The sequence below is a fragment of the Homalodisca vitripennis genome, chromosome 4 (assembly GCF_021130785.1).
Source record: "Homalodisca vitripennis isolate AUS2020 chromosome 4, UT_GWSS_2.1, whole genome shotgun sequence".
NCBI lineage: Eukaryota > Metazoa > Arthropoda > Insecta > Hemiptera > Cicadellidae > Homalodisca > Homalodisca vitripennis.
The window spans coordinates 180394235-180418346 of NC_060210.1; the positions used below are offsets into that span (position 1 = coordinate 180394235).

Below are 24112 nucleotides of genomic sequence, written 5' to 3' on the forward strand. Positions count from 1 at the left end.
CAGTGTTGTTTTCATTTAACGGTCAAAGAATATTGAACTCTAATGGTTGCAAAACAAGTTTATACAAGAGTGTATTCATACTATATCCATTGTAATTTTAAGCATATTTATGATGTAATATAAAAGAGCCCTGTATCAAAATTTGTATCGAAAGGAGAATGTTTTAGTGGTACAAATTATTTTATTTGCTCATTGCTGACCGTTCAAAAGGTAAAAACATTCCCACTTTCCTCTTACTTTCAGGCTTTGTTAATTTGAAGAAACATTTCTGGTGTGAATCAATTATATTAAAAACACGACAATGGAGTTATCCTGTTCCACGAAATACATATATGATAATCTCGTAACTAAACAACACCTACTTTAAGTTACAAAGTATCTTTGAAAATATTCTAGGGTTCAACGTAATTCCGGTGTAGGGGGGGTGTGAGGGTTGGGGTTGTGGGTGGCGAGGTTGGTGTGGAGGGTGGGTAGGGGGGGGTGGGGGGGGTGGGCGGGTGGGTGGCTGGGGTTGGCGGTGTGGTTGGGGTGGGTGGCAGGGGCCGGTTGGCATGGTGGCAGCTTGGGTGGTGTGGGGACGTGGTTTTGTCGTGGGGGGGGTGGGGGAGGTGTGGTGGGGGGTGGGGGAGGGGGTGGTGGTGGGCGGGCGGCGGTTGGTGCCGGAGAAGGTGGGTGGGCGGGTGTGGTGGGGGGGGGAGGCGGGGGGTGGCGGGGTGTGGTGGGGGGTGGGAGGGGTGGAGCGGTGGGGCAAAGGGGGGTGCGTGGTGGGGGTGGTCTTGTGCGGTTGGCGTGGTGCACGGTCGGGGGAGGGTTGGGGTGGTTGGCGTGTGGGTGTGGGGTGGTGGCGGGTGGTGATGAGGGGGCGGGGGCGTGGGGGTGGCAGGCGGTGGGTGGGCGGCGGTGGGGGCGGTGGGGGGGGTTGCGGTGGGGTAGGGGGTGGGTGCTGGGTGTGGGTGTGTGAGTGGTGGGGGTTTGGGGCTGTGGTTGGGTGGGGGGGGGCGGTGCGGTGTGGGGTGGGGGGTGGGGGGGTGCGTTGTGGGTGGGAGATGTGTGGTGCCTGGCGGGTGTGTCGGGCGGCGGTGGTGGGTATGGGCTGGGGGCATTGTGGGCGGGGGCTGTGTGGGCTGGGTTGGGGGGGGTGGGTGGTTGGTTGCAGGGTGTGGTGTCGGGGGGGTTGGGGGTTGGTGGGGTGGGGGGGCGGGAGGATTGCCGGTGGGTGGGGTTCGGGGGGGTTTGGGTGGCGGGCAGGGGGGGTGGGTGTGTGTGGGGTTGCTGGTTGGGCTGGTGGTGTGCGGGTGTTGTGCGTGGTGGTTGGTGTTAAGTGGGTGGGGGTTGTGGGGGCCGGTGCGGGTAGGGTGCGGGGGGGTGGTGGGGGATGGTGGCCGATCGTGGGGGTGTTGGTGGGTGGCGGGTGGAGGGGTGGGTGGGAAGGGGGTGGGGTGGGGGGGCATGTTGGGGGGGTTGGGGTGTGGCCCCCGGGGGGGGTGGGTCAGTGTGGGTGGTTTGGTGGGGTGCGGTGGGGCGTAATTGCCGGTGTGCGGTGGTTGTCGTGGTGGGGGTGTCCGGTGGGGCGGGGTTGTGGGGTGCTGCCGGTGGGGGCCAGCCAGCGTGGTGCGCTGGTGGGGTGGTGTGGTTGGGGGGGGGGTGGCGGTGGGGGGGGGGCATGGCGGGCAAATTGGTGGTGGGGTGGTGGGGGGCGTGTGTGGGGGGTGGTGTAGGTGTGGGTGGGGGGTGGCGTGGGCCATTGCCGGTGTGCGGTGGGCGGTGTGCGTGGGGTGGGGAGTGGGTGGTTGCGGGGTGTGGGTGTCGCGGCGTGGGGGGTGGGTGTACGGGGGGGGGGAGGGCGGTGGGGGCCTTGGGGGGGTGCGGTGGGGGGGCGGGGGAGTGGGTGTGGGGGCGGGGCGTGGGTGGGGTGCGTGGCGGGTGTGGATGGTTGGTGGGGCGGTGGGTGTGTGGTGGCAGCCCCTAGTAAAACGTTTGCATTGTTCCCTTGATTAAGAAAACATATTGCCTGCACTAAAAAAGTCTACTTCAATATAAACTTTCTACTTCGATATTATTAATTTATTATAAAGTATAAGAGTTTTTGGTACCGTGAATAATAGCAAGAATTCTAAAGAAAAATATTAAACGATACAATCATTTTACCGAATATGTAGCGAGGGATAGGTAGTCAAATCGCGATGTCCGTTAAGCTGTTTTCAATAAACAACAAAATATAATTGAACGTTTTAATTTTTATTTACATCGCTACAATCTTTTGAAAGGAACAAATGTAGTTTCAGCTCAAAATATGTTCATCACTGCGTTCGTCATTCGATCTACAGTACTTAGACCACCTCAGACCAATGATAATGCACACATTGCAACCAACGACTTCTTTATGTAAACAAATTATAATAACTGTATACTCAGTACACCGGCAATTGCCTGTAAACAGTGCGGTTACACCTCATTTGCCAGGACTTGTACATAAATAGTCCATTACATATCATTTCTGCTTACAACATTTGACACAATAATCAAGTAAAGTATCACTACATCAGACTCAAATTATCATTACGGGGAATTTTTAAATATGGGGAATAGGTTTTATATTGTTATAGATATAGTCTTGTATCAATTGCAGTGTAGATATTTAGTACCAACACCACAAAGATTAATCTCACACCTGCATCTGCTGAAATATTCGGTAATTGGTTTTTTAAATATCGTATCTGAGTCATTAATGCATCTATGGTAGAGCAAATCTAACCAACACGAATACTATAGTTTACAACACCAACTCATCTTTCATTTAAGAACGTATCAAGGTACTCAATGACTATGGCAGTGGAGATGCTAAGTACCTCACATACAAAGATAACCTGTACTTGTAGCAGTTGGAATACTGAGGTGGGGCTTTCTGTACAATCATTTCTTGTATGGTTTCAACTATAGACCACATTTGGTCAATCAGGAATTTCCCAGTCAAGATACACAATTTCAAGTCTTTAAACTGAAAAACTAACCGTATTTAGCTTGTGATAATAAGATTTGAAAAACCATGATTCGAGCTATGGTCGCCTCTTTACGGCTCGTCACGGCCGTGGTCCTACAGTACAATCATTACGAGTACATCACTATACTCTGACACTCGTCAACTCTCAGAGACACAATCACTATACGCCACTCCAACTCCTCATGTCATTTCGTACGTAAAACCACAAATAGAAAATTGACAACAATAAATGGGTTTTAAACCATTAGTAATGTATTTTTAAGTAGTATACACCGTGGTATTACAGTGTGAAAATTATGTTTGGTTTGTTAGAATACTACGGCTGCGTGAAATATAGAGAATGCAACATCTTAAAACCCTCTCTAAATGTTACACACATTTAAATAAATATATATCATATATATAAATAAATATATATATATATATAAAACAAAATTCTTCGCTTGGTGATTAATATAATGGAGTCACCAATAGAAGGCTTCCTAATTTTTTTTTTTTTCATAATTATCGTAAACTTTTAATATATGAATAAGTAAAAGAAACTTTCAACATCTAAAATAACATTCATAAATATTACAATTTTTTAAGAATTTTTATGGAACTAGAAGAAAACAAATTAAATTTTTTTAGTTTAACCTGGTAATCAAAACTTGTTACCTTTATTTTTTCAATATAAGACTGAACTTATGTAAAGTAAATACTTAATTCAAATAATCTTCGTAACCTCCACCATATTGTAGCATTGGGTTCCACTTTACCTTTTGCATGTATAAAAACTATAACAATTTAACTATTAACTTTTTTAAGTGAACATTCCACTTATGTAAAGTAATATACCAGTTATAATTTTGGTACAAGACGCTGTTTTAAGTTAATGTTTTCATGAGGTCAATATTTTTTAATTTATTCCAATCATATATTCTCACCCGCTTTAACATTTGTGGCCCAATACAATAGGATGTAAATAAAGACTATACACAGGGGTCAATGTCAGAAGCAACAATGGAAGTATTGGTACTATCAACAAAGTGCACCTAACAATAGGTAACATCAGCGTAACTCTCAATACACGGGCAAAACACGCCAGGGGCGTTGTCGATGTATTTTCTACAGCACCAGTCGCACATTTCAACATCGACACTGATCAAAACTTCTATCAGGTTTAAATCAGACGTCATTTCATGTATCTTTTAACATACACATATATTAAAATATACTAAGTAGAGTGAAATTTGTTTGTTATTTCAGTCTTATATATGTTTAAATACCTCAATTAATGTGTAGTCAGAACACAAATGTGATATAAGTAGCAACTACCTTATTTAATTTTATTAAATATGTGGTGTTACAGGAAAATGTTTAATGTATAATATTGTTATATACATAGATATATATACAGATATATATATTATTGTTATATAATATATAATTGTTATATAATATTGTTTATATTAAACTATTATTTTCCAGAATCTATCCAAAGTTTCATTTTTTAATTGTTTTAAGGTAGCAGATAAAAAAATATTAAAAAAGTTTAGTTAAGCTAAAATAATCGTTAGGCAAGCGTTGACAAAAGCCAATAATGATTTGAAGAGGACTGAAGTGAATAAAATGTCACGTGCAAGCGACGGCGGTTGTGGCGTGGCGTCGGCTTGGCGTCCACACAGTTGGTAATTGCCCCTACACAAGCCGTCCAGTTTGTTAGTGGAGTTTTTATATTATTCGCATTACCTAATCAGTTAGCTTTTATTCCTACAGTGAATATTCGTATATATTGTAACTATAAATCTCGACACATGGAGCGTAAAGAATAATACTGTAACATTATTCAATTAAGTATAGGACACTCACTGCTCCCGTTCTGCAGCCCAGTCAATACAGATTTTATGTCAGTAATAATTCTCAACATATAATTTTTCACGGATGTAATTGAAATGTATTATAGTCAGTCCGGAACAACGCGGCGCGGCGGGATCATAGGTATAGTCCTTAAGTGGTTAGAGATAACATTCAGCATAAGCCATTACTGGCAATTTACAATTATTAAATTACAACGTATAAATTTTTTTACAATAATATACAAAGTCTGAGGTGTGGTATTTTAAATTATAAATATTTTATCAATGTATTATTAAATTGGATAACAGAAGGTCGTCGGTTTCATCGGTTCATGGTTTGATCTCCATGTTTATCAGCCAATCTGCTTGATTTTCATCCAACTGATGTAGTGCTGTAATTGTGCTATGCACTTAGTGAAGGGACATTCTGCCCTATGTGCTGCGGTTTTGTAAGCCATTTCACTAGTCACAGATCAGACGACTCACAAACCACCTTTGGAAAGGAGTAGTATTTTAATTGTTGGTTCTTAAGGGCTTGTGGAGCGCAGTTTGCTTGTATGTTGTTAAAGTGGAAACAGGACACTATAACAATTTATCTTTAACGTAAGAGATCTCCCCCAGTCCAGAAAAAGATATCAGACAATTCTTAAAACCATGTGGTCCCATAAATCAGATGCTACCAGAGTTCTGTTGACCTTTGATAACCTACTCCCGCTAGATTTGTAGCCTGGCGAAAGACATTTTCATTTTCCAAGCCTTATTAATCTTTAAAAAGGAAATACTAACATAGATCAAATAAAATAATTAATACATAATGTGGTTTATACGTGTATCCACAATGGTAGGAACAATTTCCGAGAGGCAAAATATTTCTTGGTCCACAAAGCTTATCAAATGTGGAAGTTTAACAACAACTGTTAAAAATACTTTGAAATAAAACAGTCTACTCAATACCACAGGATTACTTACAACTATTTATCTAATATTTGAGAAATTCTATATGTACACCAGCCAATACAATAGTGAACAATTTTTAATCTACATTACAGCTGACATTGTGTAGACTGATTACTTACACTTGATACATGACACTGTTGTGTCAACAGAACAACTTTCATGGCCCACATGTCTGAGCTATTTAGGCTTCATTGCAGCTCTATTTGTCCAAAGTTGTTTTCTTCTTACCCCTATTTCTCATACAGATCAATAATGTACATTACAGCTGACATTGTGTAGCTTGATGCATGACTGCCATTTCATCCGGTCAATGTTCATGGCCAACATGTCTGTGCTATTGGGGCTTCATTGTAGCTAAATGTGTTTCATGTTGTTTACTATTCACTCGTGTTTCTCACATAGATGACCTACATACTCAATAATGTATTTTATTATACAAATTTTAGTAGTATATGTGTAACCTATTTCATAATATTTAAACATAAATTGGAAATTAATTTTTCCTACTCTTAATAACTAAAACACCAAACTGTGAGCTTAAAATTGACAGAAAAGTTAGCAAATATTTTTAATTATGTTTACTGTTTAACGTATATCAAACTAAATTAAACTTAATGTATCTACACGTCACACGTATTTATATATATGAAATAAACGAAAAAATATGTAGAACTTTAAAAAAAGATGTGCTTATTGTAAACAAAATTCATAACTAATTCCATAACTAAAAGTGCAAAGTTACTATTACGTCGACAGAAATGGGGCTGGAATAACAGGCAAGTTTGAGTCAGTTAATATCTTTAGAATTTTAGCTCAGAATTAAGATCTTTGTTAGTTCAGGTGTCAGTCTTAAGATTTGAAACTTTACTAGATACTAGGAATACTCTAATTGTTCTCTAACTGGATGAGTGAAATCAATACAAACAGTAAAACCTTTAAATTATATAATACAATCTGTTTGTGTTGTATAATCAGATTATCAATTAAATTTATTATTCAAATATTGTAAAAGATTATGACGCACGTGATTTGTCATTAAGTAAATCGTATTCACGGTTTAATTACCATAGTAATTTATAGTAAGGATTCTCTTTTTGAATTTCATTTAATTTTAATAATATAGTCAAGATTTTATCTTATAAATGCTAACAACTTTGATAAAACGTTAATGGTACGTAAATAGTAAAGTAAGTATAGCTTATATATATCAAAATAAAAATATGCATATGATTTCAATTGTTCAACACCATTCGACCAAGACATGAAAATTTAAATGTTTCTTGTAGCATGTGTACAGTAAGGACGAACATTGTAAGACGTCCCCTGCACTTTTGCAGATTTTTCCACATCATTTTCTTATTATGAGAACTATTTCTCACAATTACAAATTTAATTTATTCATAAATAAAAAGTTTTATATTTTTATTATTGAAATTATATGTATAGGGATACTCATTGTCATGATCAAAACTACTGATTATATTTAAATATAAAGGATTATTGATTATATTATTTACAGATAAAATCTTTATTGTATTGAATTGCATGCAGGCCATTAAAACTGTGAACTCCCAGCCTTAGAAGATAAAAGTTTATATTTTTTTATTCACCTCAGGACACAATAGAATTGTCAAACTTGATCACATTCAGCTCACAAGGCGATTTTTTAATGTTAAGTATTCAGAAGTCATCAAGCTAAAATATCTATAAGGATATACATTTTCTAGTTTTCTGAAGTTATAATAAATTAATAAATGTCAAAACTTATTACTAGCAAACCGTGTATCACTTATATTGTCCAGTTATTGTTGCGAGAAACCCACTCAACCCTACTTAATCCCATATTACTAAACCCATATTACGTGCAGCTTGAAATGTTGTATGAAGGTATAAGCTATTTATCTTCTTGAAAGCCCTGTGTAGCTTGCACAGTTTATAAGTAAATTTACCAGGAGGTTAACTATAACTCCCAAGTCAACCCTGACTGTAGTATCACTTACACAATTATATCCGTCCATGGACTTTATTGGGTGCCTAAACTGAGAACAAAGCTGTAGTGGAAATATTGATTGATAGATTAAACAAATTACATTTCGATAGTTTGAACAGCGTTTTAATTTACAAAGAGAAACGAATTATTTACTGAAATTTTGTTGTAATATTCCTAAGCCAATATACTGTTGAAAGGTACTACTTTATAATTCACTTCAATAGGCTAAAAGAATTTGCTTCGGCTAGCTTACACGATAGAGCCGTAATAGATTTGTTATTTATAGAAATTATTTGTCAGATAATGTAACTTTTTGCGCAAACAATTAAGGTCGAAGCAAATACTTTAGGGATGTATAACCATGTAGATGATTTAGTATAGTTTTTTTAGGCGTGCAAAAATATCTAACTCAATATCAGCTTTATCAAATGCTAAATACCGGAGTTCTTGGTTTAGAATTACAAAAGATATTAAAGTAAGAAGGTAAAATATTTGGTCGTACGAGCCATTTAAATAATACAGTGTGTGACTACAAATCATGAAAAATATTCAAAACTATTATTATTCATTCTGTTTTAATGGAGAAGACTATTATTATTGTTCAAAATATAAGAATATCGTCAACAATTATCAAACCTTTTTGGCAGGATAATCTACTCAACTTTTTTCCGCCTATGTATGGTGTCAAATTACAATTCTACTCACCCTGGTGGGCTTGTGGACCACACGTTGTTACACTCAAATAATTAAATGCGTGTTGAGGGAGGGGCTGCTCTGCTCGTTAACAGATGTTATCTGAGTGAGGATCCAACCATTAGTAAACACCATTACAAACAATGTACGAGTACGCCTACGCTATTAATCCTCCAGTACACAACTACGCCGGTTTTCAGTAGTTACCCAATAATTATGTTTAATTTTTACATTGATAAATTATAACACAGTTAAACAACGAACGGTTTGCAGCATTCCGTAACTGTAATAAAACTTTCGATATAGTTGCCAATAGCTGTTGTATTTTTAAATATTTTAAGCTACGTGCTTGCTGTTATGATGATATGTTAATTGAAAACGTTACGCCTCACACAAATAAAATTGAAAAGGATTTTTTTTGAGATTTTGTTTTAAAATTAAATAATAAATAAAATCTAATAAGACAGAAAAAATCTACAATATATTTGTTAAAAACTGTAGCTCTGTGATGGAGCATACGCAAGATATATAATACAAAGCGAACAAATCTTGAACTTTCAGGAGAAATTAATTTTAAAATATTTTTGAAGTCGCATGTCAAGAATAGAAAAAGACCTAATGAAAAAATTGTAATTGGTCTATGTAGAAATTTTAAAATTTTAGCTTCTCTGCAGTAAGGCATGATATCAAAAAAGAAAAAGAATCGTAAACATAAGAAAACAGTAATTCTGGGATTTTTGTAGCTTTTCGCCAAGCACTGCTGTCACTCCAGCAGCTGCTGTAGTTCAAATGCATATTATCAAGTAGACAGATGATGTAGTTCTTATTCGTTTGAAAATACCTGAAGTGGTAACACCCGTGTCTAGGCAATGCTTGCTTACTAAACTGAAAAACTTTCAAGTTGGTGACCGTTTACAAATTAAAATGCTATTTGAGTAATATTTTAAGTAATACAGGTGCCAAATACCTTATTAATAGCCTGCCAAGTCTCTAAATGAGAGTTGTTCTGGTTCATTTACCTGTGATTCCTGACTGCAAAGGTGTATAAAGATACTCCTAAAAATAATATGCAAAATTATCGTATAAGTAAACACATCGGTTTTATTGTATGACGCATATAGTATAATACGGTCAAATTAATTGACAAATATTAAGGACGTGTCCATGAGTAACCTATATTCTGCCTTTTTGTCTTCAACTAAAATAAACGTTAAATTAAGTATTATTAAGCAGATGTTTGTAAGCAAGGCTTCACAAATGTATTAACTATACTTTGTGTGAAAATGTTTTTGCAATCTGTACAATTATGTAGTATTGATCAAACATACCAAATACATAGTCCTTCATATACCTCATTATCCCTCGATATGTATACAAGGCATATGCATATGATGCTAAGCATTGTGTTTATCGGACGTCTGATAAAGTTTTCAGCCATTCGGTAACAACTGGCTCTCCGCCAAGGTGTCTAACTCTCGCCGCGAGCAGCTCGTAACATTTACAACTGATCTCCTCATCTACATTTGTCTGTTCTGTTACCAAGTAAAGGAAAATCGGTAATAGCAAATAGGTTGTGATAATATCCTAGAACTTCACATTTCAAAAAAGTAAAATATACATTGAAAATCATGTAAAATATAAGTTTGTTACATATTGGTAGATATAATTGTAATGCGTTTTACAATACAACACTGAAATAAATATAATAAATAAGTATTTTCTTTAAACCGATCATGTTCACTTATAAATAAACAAAATTAATAATCTGTGTTTTCAAAGGAACTTATACATACAGGGTGAGGCAATGATAACTCTACATTTGGATTATTATGTTATTTTATGATAAATATTGCAACATCTGCTGTGTAAAACCTTAATTGAACTGTGCCCTTTTAGAGGACGTAGCGTTTTTAATTGCCAAACATCGTGGCTTTGCTCTAGAAACGCTTTTTAATGTAAAAACCTAAACATTGTCTAGAACTTACTTCAATATTGGTGGAAATGGTGCTGTTCCCGATCAAAAACAATTAAAATCTGGTTAAGTATATTTAAAAATACGATCTCTCCTGAAATGAAAATTGGGTTAAGTCTAAAAACTGTTCGCACACAAACAATGTGGAAAGAGTGAGCGTTGCAGTGACTCGCAATCCAAAGCGGTCGGCCAGGAAGAAAGCGTTGTCACTTGGTTTTCAAACAGATCCCTGCTGATGATTTTGCACCAAGACCTACATTTTAATCTTTACGAAATATTGGAAGAACCTAAAGAGCCAGACAATAGCAGTTCCTCAAAATTGCCTCATGTGTTCGGCGGCTTTTTCAGCAGTTTTGAGGAATGTCAGCGGGTTTAAAGTCGTCTTTTGAAGGCTACGGTTTTCAAAAAATTAATTTTATGACGTGAAATTGTATAGTATTACCCATGTCATTATATGTTATTTAGCAGTAAAATATTAAAAGTATAAAACTTTGGAATATAAAACAAATGTGAAGTTTTCATTACCTCGCTCTTAATTATCATTGTTCAAAATGTATGTTTTGCTGCTTAAAAATTAAACATTAAAACTGCTTAAGTCGCATTCTATTTCAGTAAGACAAACCTATGAAAGGTTCTGACTCTCTCTTAAAAGAATGAAGTTTCTAACAATAGCTCAGATGTCCTCTAGTGATTACGTCACACTCTGGAATAGCTGCTATCGGTAAATAGCCATCAGACTCCGACTATCAAAATAAACAGCACAGATAGTGCACACTCACTTCAAACAAGATCTCACCAGCTGGTCAAGGCTAAACATAAGGACAATTCAGACGAATTATTACTACTGAAATAACAGAGTTGTCAAATCATTATTTAACACAAATTATAAATAATAACCAACCAACTAAAATTACTCTTATCAATATTACAGCAAAAGGTTTTCCGTTACTTGTAATTTTTAATTTTACCTATTCCCTAAACAATTTAGTTTCTGGAACTTACTCCGTGCCTACATTTACACGCTAATTACACAGTTAGATAAGTCGAATTAATAAGAATGAACTAGCTCGCTTTGTGGTATGGAAAAATGAAATGTATATGTTAAGTTGGTAATCCATAAAAATTGTTTTATAAACGAATAGTAATAATTTTTATTAAGTTTACTCTACTTCACTCTAATGAGGCAGTGCCATAACTTCTTTATCCACAAAAAAGACACACATTGCATTAATTTATTTCCTGATAGTATTTAAATATATATTATTCAAAGTGAAAATGTAATAACTTACAAAATAACGCTAAATATATAAATTAAAATTATTTTAAAGATGTACGACAAAGGAACTTTCTGCTGCGCAATTACCATAAGAGTCAATCCTAAGTATAAAGGTTCACTTATTTTTAACTCTGTTGAAATATCTGTTTTGTTTAAGTCCCTTAGATATTACAATATTTTAATTTATTTTTATATTACTTATATTTTATAATTATAAGGCCAATAGTATGATTTTACATTACATAAAGTATAGGAATTTATATTAAGTGTCTATTCATGAAATGTGATCATCTTTGTGAATTTGCAATTTATAAACATATTAGATAAATAAAAATAATTAAGTCAAAAATATTATTTAAAACTAATTATTTCGATAGTTATACATTTTAGGCAACCAATGAATAAAGTTTTTGTAAAAGAATCTAGGACTAACCTTTTTTGGAGCATAACTCAAACTTTACACAGTCGCCAAATTTTTGTGAAATTCCATTCGAATTGAAGCGTATATTTTATTATATTTATCTTGAAGCGTATAAGTTTCCTTTGCCATCTAATAATGTATTTATTCAAACTACTCAGCATCTTAACACATCAGATTTGAATCTGATAATAATCTCAAAAAACGTATTCTATAGGTTTATGTAATTATAAAATATGAATATTGCAGGAGACTTAAATGTAATAAATGAGGCATACACGTAAAATAAAGAATTATAATGACAAAATAACTCTACTGACATTGTACCTACTCAACCATACAGTTTTAAATTAATGATAGTCCACAGAGAGTCGGCCGACTCTTCTAAGCATCTGCTGGTTAATTGCTTCGGAGTTTTGTTGTTTATACATACCTCAGGCATTACTAACTATGACAGTATAAGAGTTAGTAATGTACATATAATGTAGATATTGTACATTACATAAATAAAATATACATAAAATCTTCCTTAAAACTTAAAAGTTAATATACAGCAAAAATATGAAACTTACTTAATTAATATATTACAACTTCAGGAAAAGTTGGTTATACAGTGATATTTGGTTCGATAGTAAATGGATTCTTAATTTTATTTAAGATTAGTATGGATAAAAAAGATTAAACCTTTTATTAAAATTTCTACCAGTTTGCCCAATATAATAGCTTTCACAGTCACTACAGTTAATTTTGTATACTCCAGATTGTTTGTATAATTCTTGTTCGTCATCATTTTGGTTCACTTTGTTTTCAATAAATTTAAATGTATTATTTCTTGTTTGGTGACTGATGGAGAATTTTGAATTTTGAAAGGTTTTTCGAACAGCTTAAACAAATTTAGTATTGAATGGTACACATATATATTTCTGAATTTCTTTAGTATTAGGATTAGGTAGCATTTTGTTGGTTTTATTGATTTTTCTTGTTTTCTTCTTAAACATTTTGTCTACAAATTTTTTATCATATTTATCTTGAAGTGTATAAGTTTCCTTGCCATCTAATAATGTATTTATTTAAACTACTCAGCATCTTAACACATCACATTTGAATCTGATAATAATCTGAAAGAGCGTATTCTGTAAGTTTATGTAATTATAAATTATGAAAATTGAATACACGAAAAAATTATTTATAATGACGAAATAACTCTACTGACATTGTACCTACTCAACCAGTACAGTTTTAATGATATTCCACAGAGAGTCGGCCAACTCTTCTAAGCATCTGCTGGTTAATTGCTTCGGAGTTTTGTTGTTTATACATACCTCAGGCATTACTAACTATGACACAATAAGAGTATATTGTACATTACATAAATAAAATACAGGTATACATAAAATCTTCCTTAAAACTTAAAAGTTAATGTACAGCAAAAATATAAAACTTACTCAATTCATACATTACAACGTCAGGAAAAGTTGCTTATACAGTGATATTTGGTTTGATAGTAAATGGATTCTTAATTTTATTTAAAATTAGTATGGATAAAAAAGATTAAACAAGGATATGATGGAGAATCTAGTCCCGATATCCCATTGGGCATGTTAAACATTTCAACAAAGCATGTTCGCTACTGTCGTAACACTTAATTGTATATATAAGGTTTCTCAAATTGTTATAAAATATCTTCAAATTTTTAATTTAAATATATTTCAAACATAACTTTATAACCGCAATGGAATGTCATATGAAAGGGTAATAAACCCATCTAAAAGTATATTTCAGAGATGTATTTTCGATAGCTAGATATAGTCATTCAACACATAATGTACGGCTAAACGAATTCCAGTGATATTCTAACGTTTATGATTTTACTTTCATGTAACCTTAGATCTTGATACTGTTTATAGAACAAACAGGCTAATTATGAGTATTTGCATTTTAAGTGTGTCTAATATACATGTATTGGGTTTGGATTGCGTTTCCAAATAACTTCTTGTGAAGTAACTTAATCTAAATCATTATTTTTTGCCAGAGTGTAAATGCTACATGATGGTTATACTCACTCATTATATAAAACCTAATAGTATAAATTATTTACATTTAGCCGTACAAGCGTAAATTAGGGAGTTAAAATTCCCTACTACCATAAATTAATTATGTTTTATCTTTTATCACATGTGAATGTACGCGACTGCCAAAAACAGACAACCCAGAGTGGCGATTATCATCGAAAAGGCTTGGCTTTCGACTCTTGAGAATAACGTGATAATTGGTTGCTCTCTGAACCATGTGTGACTGCCCAAACCCCTTTACACCTCTATGTTATACAGTTCTACCAACCTGCTACATCATTGCCTTCTCTCTGTCTTTTATCATTCTTAATATAAAAGCTGATCCTGGTATATTGCAAATAGTTTTAAATATTATTTATATAAATACTAAACATAAAGAGGCATGTTCACAGTTATCAACAAACACGTAACTAGTAATGCATCATTTTGAGTACTAAATAAACGTTTGCAAAAATAATCGAATATTAGTAATTTAAAACATACGACTAGTTGTTACTTGTACCCCAACAACGGAACTGATTTAAATAAAATATTTTTTGTTTGTTAAATATAAGTTGATGATACAATGTAACAACAAAAAATAATAAGAAATCAGTAACACTACGTTTCAAAATCTTCAATCTGATCTCTTCTTCAGGTAACGTAATTACCTGAAGAAGAGATCAGATTGCAGATCTCGAAACGTAGTGTTACTGATCTCTTGTTTCACTGAACGATGGCAAATGTCCGGAGAAATTCTGTTTCCTTCGCAATCCTTCCATCGTTAAACATAACCTTCAAACAAAGAAAAAATAATACTTTAATTTTAATCTCACTACTAGTGATTCTGGGATAAACTTATGATCAGTTTTAATCTTATCTACAAAACATATATGAAAAAAAACTGAACTTTTCGTCTCAATAGACGCAACATGTGAACATTATAACATATTAGTAATATTTCTATTTTATTTTCTGAAAGGAGATTATAAAATAATTCTCGTATTAAACTTAAAAGTGGCATTTGAAAGTAATCAGCTATTATCACGAACTATATTTAAGGTAAGTTTATTTCTACGACCAAAAATGTACTGGTATAATGTACGAGTAAATATGATAGCAAGTTGAAGACGAGTATGAAACGATAGAATACCAGTTCAAAATACACGTTAAATCTTGGTTTTAATTAACACACTATAAGATTCTTCGTCCACTTTATAAACAGTACCGTGTTTCCACCAGCCTTACCACATGGATTGCGGCAGACACTCCTATTATGACTCATACAACATTATGGGATTTAATACAATATCATCAGTTTTTCTTTCACTTAGGATAAAAAGCTGAGGAAACAACCATCCCACCTTGTGGTTTCCTCTATCCCACTATCCCATCCTATCTTCCATGAAGGCCTTTTTTTCTTCTCCTTCATTCTGTTAACTAATTATCTTATTTACGACTTTATTCCATACAGTGGAAACCTTTATCTAAGTGGCATATTGAATTTGTATCATTAATTAAATAATTTTCTTATAGTCAATAACAACCAATTTATCATTTATTTTCACTCTTTAACAAATTTTAGATACAAATATACAGGTTGTAAACAAATGCCTAGATATACTTGTATATTTGTAAATATTATTAGTTTTTAATTAATCATACAAATTACTTTTACTAATTTTAAAATTATCATTTAATAAGGTCATCATAATTTTATCTTTATATTCAGAACATTTAAAGTCTATACCTCTAATTGTTACTGTCTTTGAGGAAACTTTCATTTAATGTTAAACAAGATAAAAAAAATTGGCTTAAGGCAATTTTTGTCTAAAACATTAATATAGTTTATACCTTCCTTACCTGTGGTCTGTTTTATTGTTTATATTAATTAATTGACTTTTTCATTATATACCTTACTATTTCTTGTATCTTTCTATCATATATATAAAATTACTATCTTATTCATCTTTATTAATCAAGCTTATATATGTCCTAAATTTGCTGGAATAAAGGCTCGTACAGTAACACCAGGAGTTATTATTTTATTTTTTATTCCAATTTAGATCTTGGTAATTTAATGTTTCTATGGATACTAAATTATTTGATTTTTTTTAGTAGAAATAAATTTGCCGTGAAAACACTTGAATTATTAATAACTACTGGGAAAATAAGGTTTCAACTGATGTTTTCAAAAAAGGTATGTGCCCTTTTATGTAATCATTCAATAAAATATTAATAAATTTAAAGATTGTTATCATTAACCGATTATAAGGAGGTAGAGCAGTAAATCTGAATGGGAGTTACTTCTAGATAGTAACTAAGAAGTGACATGCAGACGTGTTTATAGAATTTGTAGAGTAATTTATTAGGTTTTTAATCGATCCTATTGAATCTTCAAAGCCAATGTGGTGTAAACACTCATGCCGTATACTGTGTCCTTTATTATAAAACATTGTTTTATATTCTAACCTAGAAGATATTTCATTATAGTATACAATCAAATCAAAGTAATGTATGTGTAAACACATACGTTTAGTATTATTTTTAATACGTACTTGAACAATAATCGGTACATTGCTTCATTGAATACGACCCCAATGCAATCGTATGTATATATATATATATATATATATATATATATATATATATATATATATATAAATTACATCCTTTAAAGTAGATTATTTTTTGGTAATATCCACTTCATGGTAAGGTGTTATTTTTTGGATGAAAAATAAGATCAGGTTGTTTAAAAATATTTAAAATATAAAAATATTACAAATGCTTGTTGACAATTATAACGCAAGTTCAATTGGTACCTTGACATTTATTGCCATAGAGTTTCTGTGAATAATGGCTACCACACATTTAATGTTACATTGTATCTTTTTAAAGCCGAGAAAAAAAAGTTGTATACATTAAAATACGATTCTAATTGCAAAAAATGTTTCAACTGTAATGATGAATCATTCCTTGCCTGATTTTCGAGAAACCAACTAAACTTAGCAGTGCACTCATTATAAATAACAATAATATTGGATTGGATAAAAATCTTTAGTGTGGGTGCATTAGGTAACAGAGTTGTAGAAACCACATAATTTAAAAGTTGCATCATGTAGTGTATAAATATTTTTCGAATTCACCGTACTGTCCTAATCTTGTAAACAACCAGTTATGACAAAACTGACAATATGATAATATCCATGTTTAGTTTGTAAACAGTTAACGGAAAGAGTGTAGGAAAACTATGCGTCATGTTATACAGAACATAAGGAGAAAATATAATACAGCAAACTAAATAAATCTCGATCCCTAGCGACTTTGTAATGTTGGATATGATACACACATACATGGCCTTCCCTGTGTAACAAATAAAACGTAATGTAAATACTTAAATCACTGTTCTATAAAAGAAAACTATGCGTCATGTTATACAGAACATAAGGAGAAAATATAATACAGCAAACTAAATAAATCTCGTTCCCTGGCGACTTTGTAATGTTGGATATGATACACACATACATGGCCTTCCCTGTGTAACAAATAAAACATAATTTAAAGACTTAAATCACTGTTCTATAAAAGAAAACTATGCGTCATGTTATACAGAACATAAGGAGAAAATATAATACAGCAAACTAAATAAATCTCGTTCCCTTGGCGACTTTGTAATGTTGGATATGATACACACATACATGGCCTTCCCCTGTGTAACAAATAAAACATAATGTAAAGACTTAAATCACTGTTCTATAAAAGAAAACTATGCGTCATGTTATACAGAACATAAGGAGAAAATATAATACAGCAAACTAAATAAATCTCGTTCCCTGGCGACTTTGTAATGTTGGATATGATACACACATACGCCTTCCCTGTGTAACAAATAAAACATAATGTAAAGACTTAAATCACTGTTCTATAAAAGAAAACTATGCGTCATGTTATACAGAACATAAGGAGAAAATATAATACAGCAAACTACATAAATCTCGTTCCCTGGCGACTTTGTAATGTTGGATATGATACACTCATGCATGGCCTTCCCCTGTGTAACAAATACAACATAATGTAAATACTTAAATCACTGTTCTATAAAAGAAAACTATGCGTCATGTTATACAGAACATAAGGAGAAAATATAATACAGCAAACTAAATAAATCTCGTTCCTGGCGACTTTGTAATGTTAGATATGATACACACACATGGCCTTCCCCTGTGTAACAAATAAAACATAATGCAAAGACTTAAATCACTGTTCTATTAAATAAAACTATGCGTCATGTTATACAGAACATAAGGAGAAAATATAATACAGCAAACTAAATAAATCTCGTTCCTTGGCGACTTTGTAATGTTGGATATGATACATTCATGCATGGCCTTCCCCTGTGTAACAAATACAACATAATGTAAATACTTAAATCACTGCTCTATAAAAGAAAACTGTGCGTCATGTTATACAGAACATAAGGAGAAAATATAATACAGCAAACTAAATAAATCTCGTTCCCTGGCGACTTTGTAATATTGGATATGATACACTCATGCATGGCCTTCCCTGTGTAACAAATAAAACATAATGTAAAGACTTAAATCACTGTTCTATAAAAGAAAACTATGCGTCATGTTATACAGAACATAAGGAGAAAATATAATACAGCAAACTAAATAAATCTCGTTCCCTGGCGACTTTGTAATGTTGGATATGATACACTCATACATGGCCTTCCCCTGTGTAACAAATAAAACATAATGTAAAGACTTAAATCACTGTTCTATAAATAAATCTGTTTGCTGTTTTGATGTCCGGTGGCCGTGTCCCTCGCATGCTTGTAGACCAAGTGGAAGACACCTCACAGCTAACGTGTTCTGCCCACAAAGGATTTTCTGTGTTGACTTACGCCCAAACCTTTGAACTCTTTAAACCACATTAGGCAGGCTCGGTCCCTTAACCCTTGCAGTATTTATTGCGCCATTAACGTTATGTAACAATTACCTACACGAAATGTGAGTTTACACTTTGTCACAGCTCATCTCAATTTGCTGCTAATTTTCCTTTCTAAAATCTATTAACTCTCATAATACTGTTATATAACATACTATAACAAATAAACAAGTGTAATTCTTCTGTATTTGTATGATAAATATTTATATTTAATTTTTTATATCCTAACATTTTAAATAAATTTTTACATGTGATTATTATAACAACGTTTCAGTGGAAAAACAGAAAGCGATTTTACTAAATATCTTTCATTCATTACATTTTTTCAATTCCTAAATAAAAGGGTTAACAAAAACAGTTAAACTTGTAAGATTCCAAAATTTTGTATTCAAAGTTTTGGATGTAATGAAGTTTTATACCGGTCTCTTGACAGTCCAGTGGTCAGGATTCTCTGAGCTTATATGAAAAATGTCAAGTCGATAGCTCGTGTAATTTTAAAGATGTCCTGTAGACATACGTACAGAAAAATATTTACATCCCCTCGGCAGACAAGAACAATTGTGTCAGCTTACTGAGAGTGATAGTCTTCAATGACGCTCAGCTAAATTCCTTGGTTGGCCATGCGCCTTTATAAAACTCACTATTGCCTCTTTAGTAATTAAGTTTCAAGCAAAGATAATGATTAACTTTTTTCTCAAAATGTATTCTTCGTGATAAATTTACATGTTTAGGTACACTTATATATTCAGACTAAACAAGGTACATTGACAGTACTGACACATAACAGGGTTGATTCGTTACCCAGTCTTAAATGTTTAAAGATGGCGATCTTTCGTTTTGATGCAAAATTTATATTTGAATTATTTCATAATATTAACCAAAATTGAGACTTTTCTTAAAACTGTAAAGCAACGTCAAGCGACATTTATTCTTAATTTTTGTGTGTGTATAACTTCCAAGGTCTCAAGATGGTGGCCGTTCAAAGTTCGGAGTATACAATTGAACCGTTATAAGTAAATATGTTTCAATAAACATAATTTTGCATTAATTACAACTAAATCAAGTCCCCGTCTGTATAAAGAGATTTTAATGCTTATAACAATTTTCATCTTGTCAGGTTTCAAGATTATGGAGTTACTAAATGTTTTAAAATGCTATTTATATACAACAAGAGAGTTATTGTCCCATCAGTATTGTGTAAATTATACATCTAAACTAATAATGCATCTTCAGTATGACATATTGAGATGACGCGACGGGCATATGAGAAATCTAGCTTTCTTTCGACTGAGCCAGAATGGATGTTTGTTCATTAAATTGGGCTTCACAGCAGTGATTAATGAAATTCTACTTATTAATTCACCAAAAGATGATGTTGAGATAGTTAAACTACATATGCTAAAATATCACATGTTAAAAGAAGCAATCTATTCGTACGCAGTTTGTTAACAAATTTTATTTTTAAACGATTCTCTCATTGAAAAACATTTGAAAAATGTAATAAAACATTAATAAAATTAGTAATATTTCTAATTTTTTGAAATAACATGTCACGGGATTTGAGTTTATATGCAAAATGTCACTTCGATCGAGTAATAAGTGGTTCAATTTAAAGAATGTATGTTTTCGTCATGGCAATATACACACAGAGAGAGTATACTATTTGCAAGCTAATAATAGGAATTTAAAACTCTAAATTATTAATGGATTACAATATTACAATATCTTTAATGATAACCAAATGCCTTAGTAAATTATCAGGTTAGCAATTAACAGTGTCATCCTATCAGGTTAACGAGTATTAACTAAATGTCGTATTTTTAATTCCAAGTCATCTTACTGGCAGAATTATTTTAATTTAAAAACCTATCATTTATGTGTGCCGTTATATAAATTAAAATAATTATTATTAAATGGTTGAAGGATTTATACATTTAAAATTGTACTGATGAACGAAAATTGATTTTATAATCACATATTATAATTATTTCCCTTGTATAAATGTTTAATAAATACTTTGTTAAATGAGCACGCATTTTAGTTGTTGTTTCCTATATTACTGCACGTAAAACTTAAGCATTTTATTTAAAAACTATGGTTAGAGTATTAATTATCGACTTACTCACTTATTGATCAGAAAATTCGTAAAAAAACTGAACTTTCAATAAAATTCTAGGCCCTGGCGATTAACTGTTTGTACCTATATGCACTTTAACAGAAGTGTAAACAATGCAAGAAAGCCTAAAGAGATGTTGGATGTGTACAATCATATCGCCAAAATGAAACATCTCCATTAGGTTTGCAACATAAATAAAGTCAGCTAAAAGTTTCATGTTTATCATTGATTTTGAATAGGCTAAGAAACAAAATTTCTGTTAGAAATGCAGATACTTGAACAAAAATAACAATACATTTTGAATAAAAATTCAGGTTACTTTAAATATTCTCATTGATAAAGAGTTTCACTTTCTAACTTCAGATCTCTGACGCAACGGCATTCAAAGTTACTGCTTAACATTCTAAGGTTCTGAATTGATTCCGGAGATAGAGATATCTTTCCAAAGATCATTACTTATGATGAAACCGCTTAGCATTCCGTTTTACGAGAGATTGTGTATTACGTTTTGATTATAATGAGGGTATATTCCAGGAAAGTCGATTGTTGTTGTTTTATTTGTTTATGTTGTGATAAAGGTAAGCTTACAATTTACATTTTAAAAGGATGTATAAAGTTTCAATATAAGAGTGTATTACAAGAAGTACTTTAATGCTATTTTAGTCCTCAACACAACTTTCTCTCCCTTTAAAAAGAAAATATACCTTTTCTGTTTCAAATACTGATTTTTTAGTAACATTTTGTGAGAGAATTAGAGGTTTGTAGAACATTCAGGCTCCCAAATGTTGTGGCGTACCGTGCCACAAGCAATAGGTACTGGATATCAGACATCGACTCACAGACACGTTCGACGTTAACAACTTTATTCACTTATGTATCTAATGAAATTATATTCCATATATTGCTGGTATACTTATACGTTCAATCTGTATACCTAATGTGCTAAATACCAAGGTTCACAAAAGTTATTAAGAAAAATTATAAACTACAATTTTCAAACAGAAATACTTAATAAAGGATTAAACATAAGAGTAGTGTAGCTAAGTTTTAATTTGCAATATGTTACTAAACAATAATTTATTATCTGGAACAACAGGTATATATTTTGTTTCACACAATAAAATGTTTTCATTATGTTATAAATCATTATTATGTATTGTAGCAACATATTTCAAAGCTTCATTATATGAATCATATTCTAAATTATAGGTCAATCTAATTAGTTAAACGTTAAACAAATGATATACATGTATGTGTATATGATGACGCTTTATTATATTAAAATATAAATTTAATAGTTATTCTTTTGAAAAATTAAGTTTTCACACGTTTCATTAGGGTGGTGCAATCGATTTTGGGTTTAGAAAATATGTTTTTATTTTAAACTCATAACCATTTAAGTTAAATGATGACTGGAAAAGCTATAGGTACTAAGTTTCACTTTTACAATTTTCATTTTTCGGTGTTAATTATTCTATGGTCAAGGGCAAAAACAGTGCTAAGAGAGCTATAAGCAAGGACTGTTCAAAATAATCTTGTATTCATTTAATACGATACAATAAATAAAATATCAATAAAGATCAAATGAATGGTATGTAGAGTTTTTTTTTAATGAGTCGTGTGGGTACAACTTTGAATAAGTATATTTATTTTTGTAACTATTAATTTTTGTTATTTTTTGCATTTCAAAAACAAGCCCAATAATTGAGGTCGAAAAACAACATGGTTTGTCTCGAGTAATATTTTTCTCACAGAGTGCTCTCAACATTTTGCTTAGTTGTATACCACTTTCTACCAATGAAATAACCGCAGGGTAGTTCTTAAAATTCTTATTTCTTAGTAACTTGAAGGGCTACCAAAGCTGGACAATTGTACTAACTACAATAAACAAACAGATATCACCAATTTAATCACAAACGTAATTTGATACGAGTAATAACATATAAATAATTCGTGGATAGTGTTTTGTTATTTCTTCTGGAGTGACTCTAAAGTTTATTTGGCTGACACATACTTAGAACCTAATTAGTAAGTAATTTGGCTAAACGTATAAAGCTAATATTGAGTAATGAAGACATCCTATGCCCTATGTCTTAACCCAGTGTATTTATAACAAAACTCATCTAACTTGATATGCTTTTTCAATAACACTGCAACGAGAGCTGTATTACTGATAACTCATTAGAAACATCGTAGACTAGTGGTTCTATGGATTCATGTAAAGGACAATGCATGGTTTAAACTAATTCTTTTTTATATCTAAAGAAGGACAACATAGATTGAATAAGTAGTGGAATTGGTTAATCATACAGGTATTCTGGGAATATTTAGTGGAATGATGTGTCTACAGATGGATGTATGTAATAAATTTCTATTATTCTATTATAGTATTGTTTGCTTTAATTTCTATAATGAAAAAAAGGTTCAGGGTTTAGAAATATTACGCCAATTACGTTAAGGTGCAAGAAAATAACGTTTTAGGAACTTATTAGTTCGAGTCTGGTGCAGTGGTGGTTAAAAACTGTAAACATGTGTATTCTTCCGAATCTATTACTATTATCAGAGATTCTAATGACCAGTAAGAAGTATAAATCCTAATCCAGATTACCTTTCCAAGAGAAACCCAATGATCTACAAGTTTCCCGAAAAAAACAGCAATAAACTGTGTACTGAAGAAACTGTCAGGGATATTTTGGGCCTATTTCAATAATGATATTTCTAATAACTCCATGAAATTCCAGGCATATATGATGAAATGCGATATCAATTCATAATAAGGAGACTAGTTGGATGTGGATATTGATTTTGCATTTTTGATATTGCATTTAAGTAGGTACCTGTTTACAT

The 24112-nt window shown here is 32.9% G+C and overlaps 1 protein-coding gene across 1 annotated transcript in view; it reads right to left on the reverse strand.

The window, feature by feature from the left end:
• Positions 1-392: 392 nt before the first annotated feature.
• LOC124361318 (proline-rich extensin-like protein EPR1) overlaps positions 393-24112 on the reverse strand; it is a 35001-nt gene continuing 11281 nt past the window's right edge. The window contains exons 3-4 of the mRNA XM_046815365.1: positions 2850-2934; positions 393-1965 (exon numbers count right to left, since the gene is read on the reverse strand). Of these exons, the coding sequence (XP_046671321.1) occupies positions 393-1965; positions 2850-2934 (1658 nt within the window). The remainder of the gene's footprint in view (positions 1966-2849; positions 2935-24112) is intronic.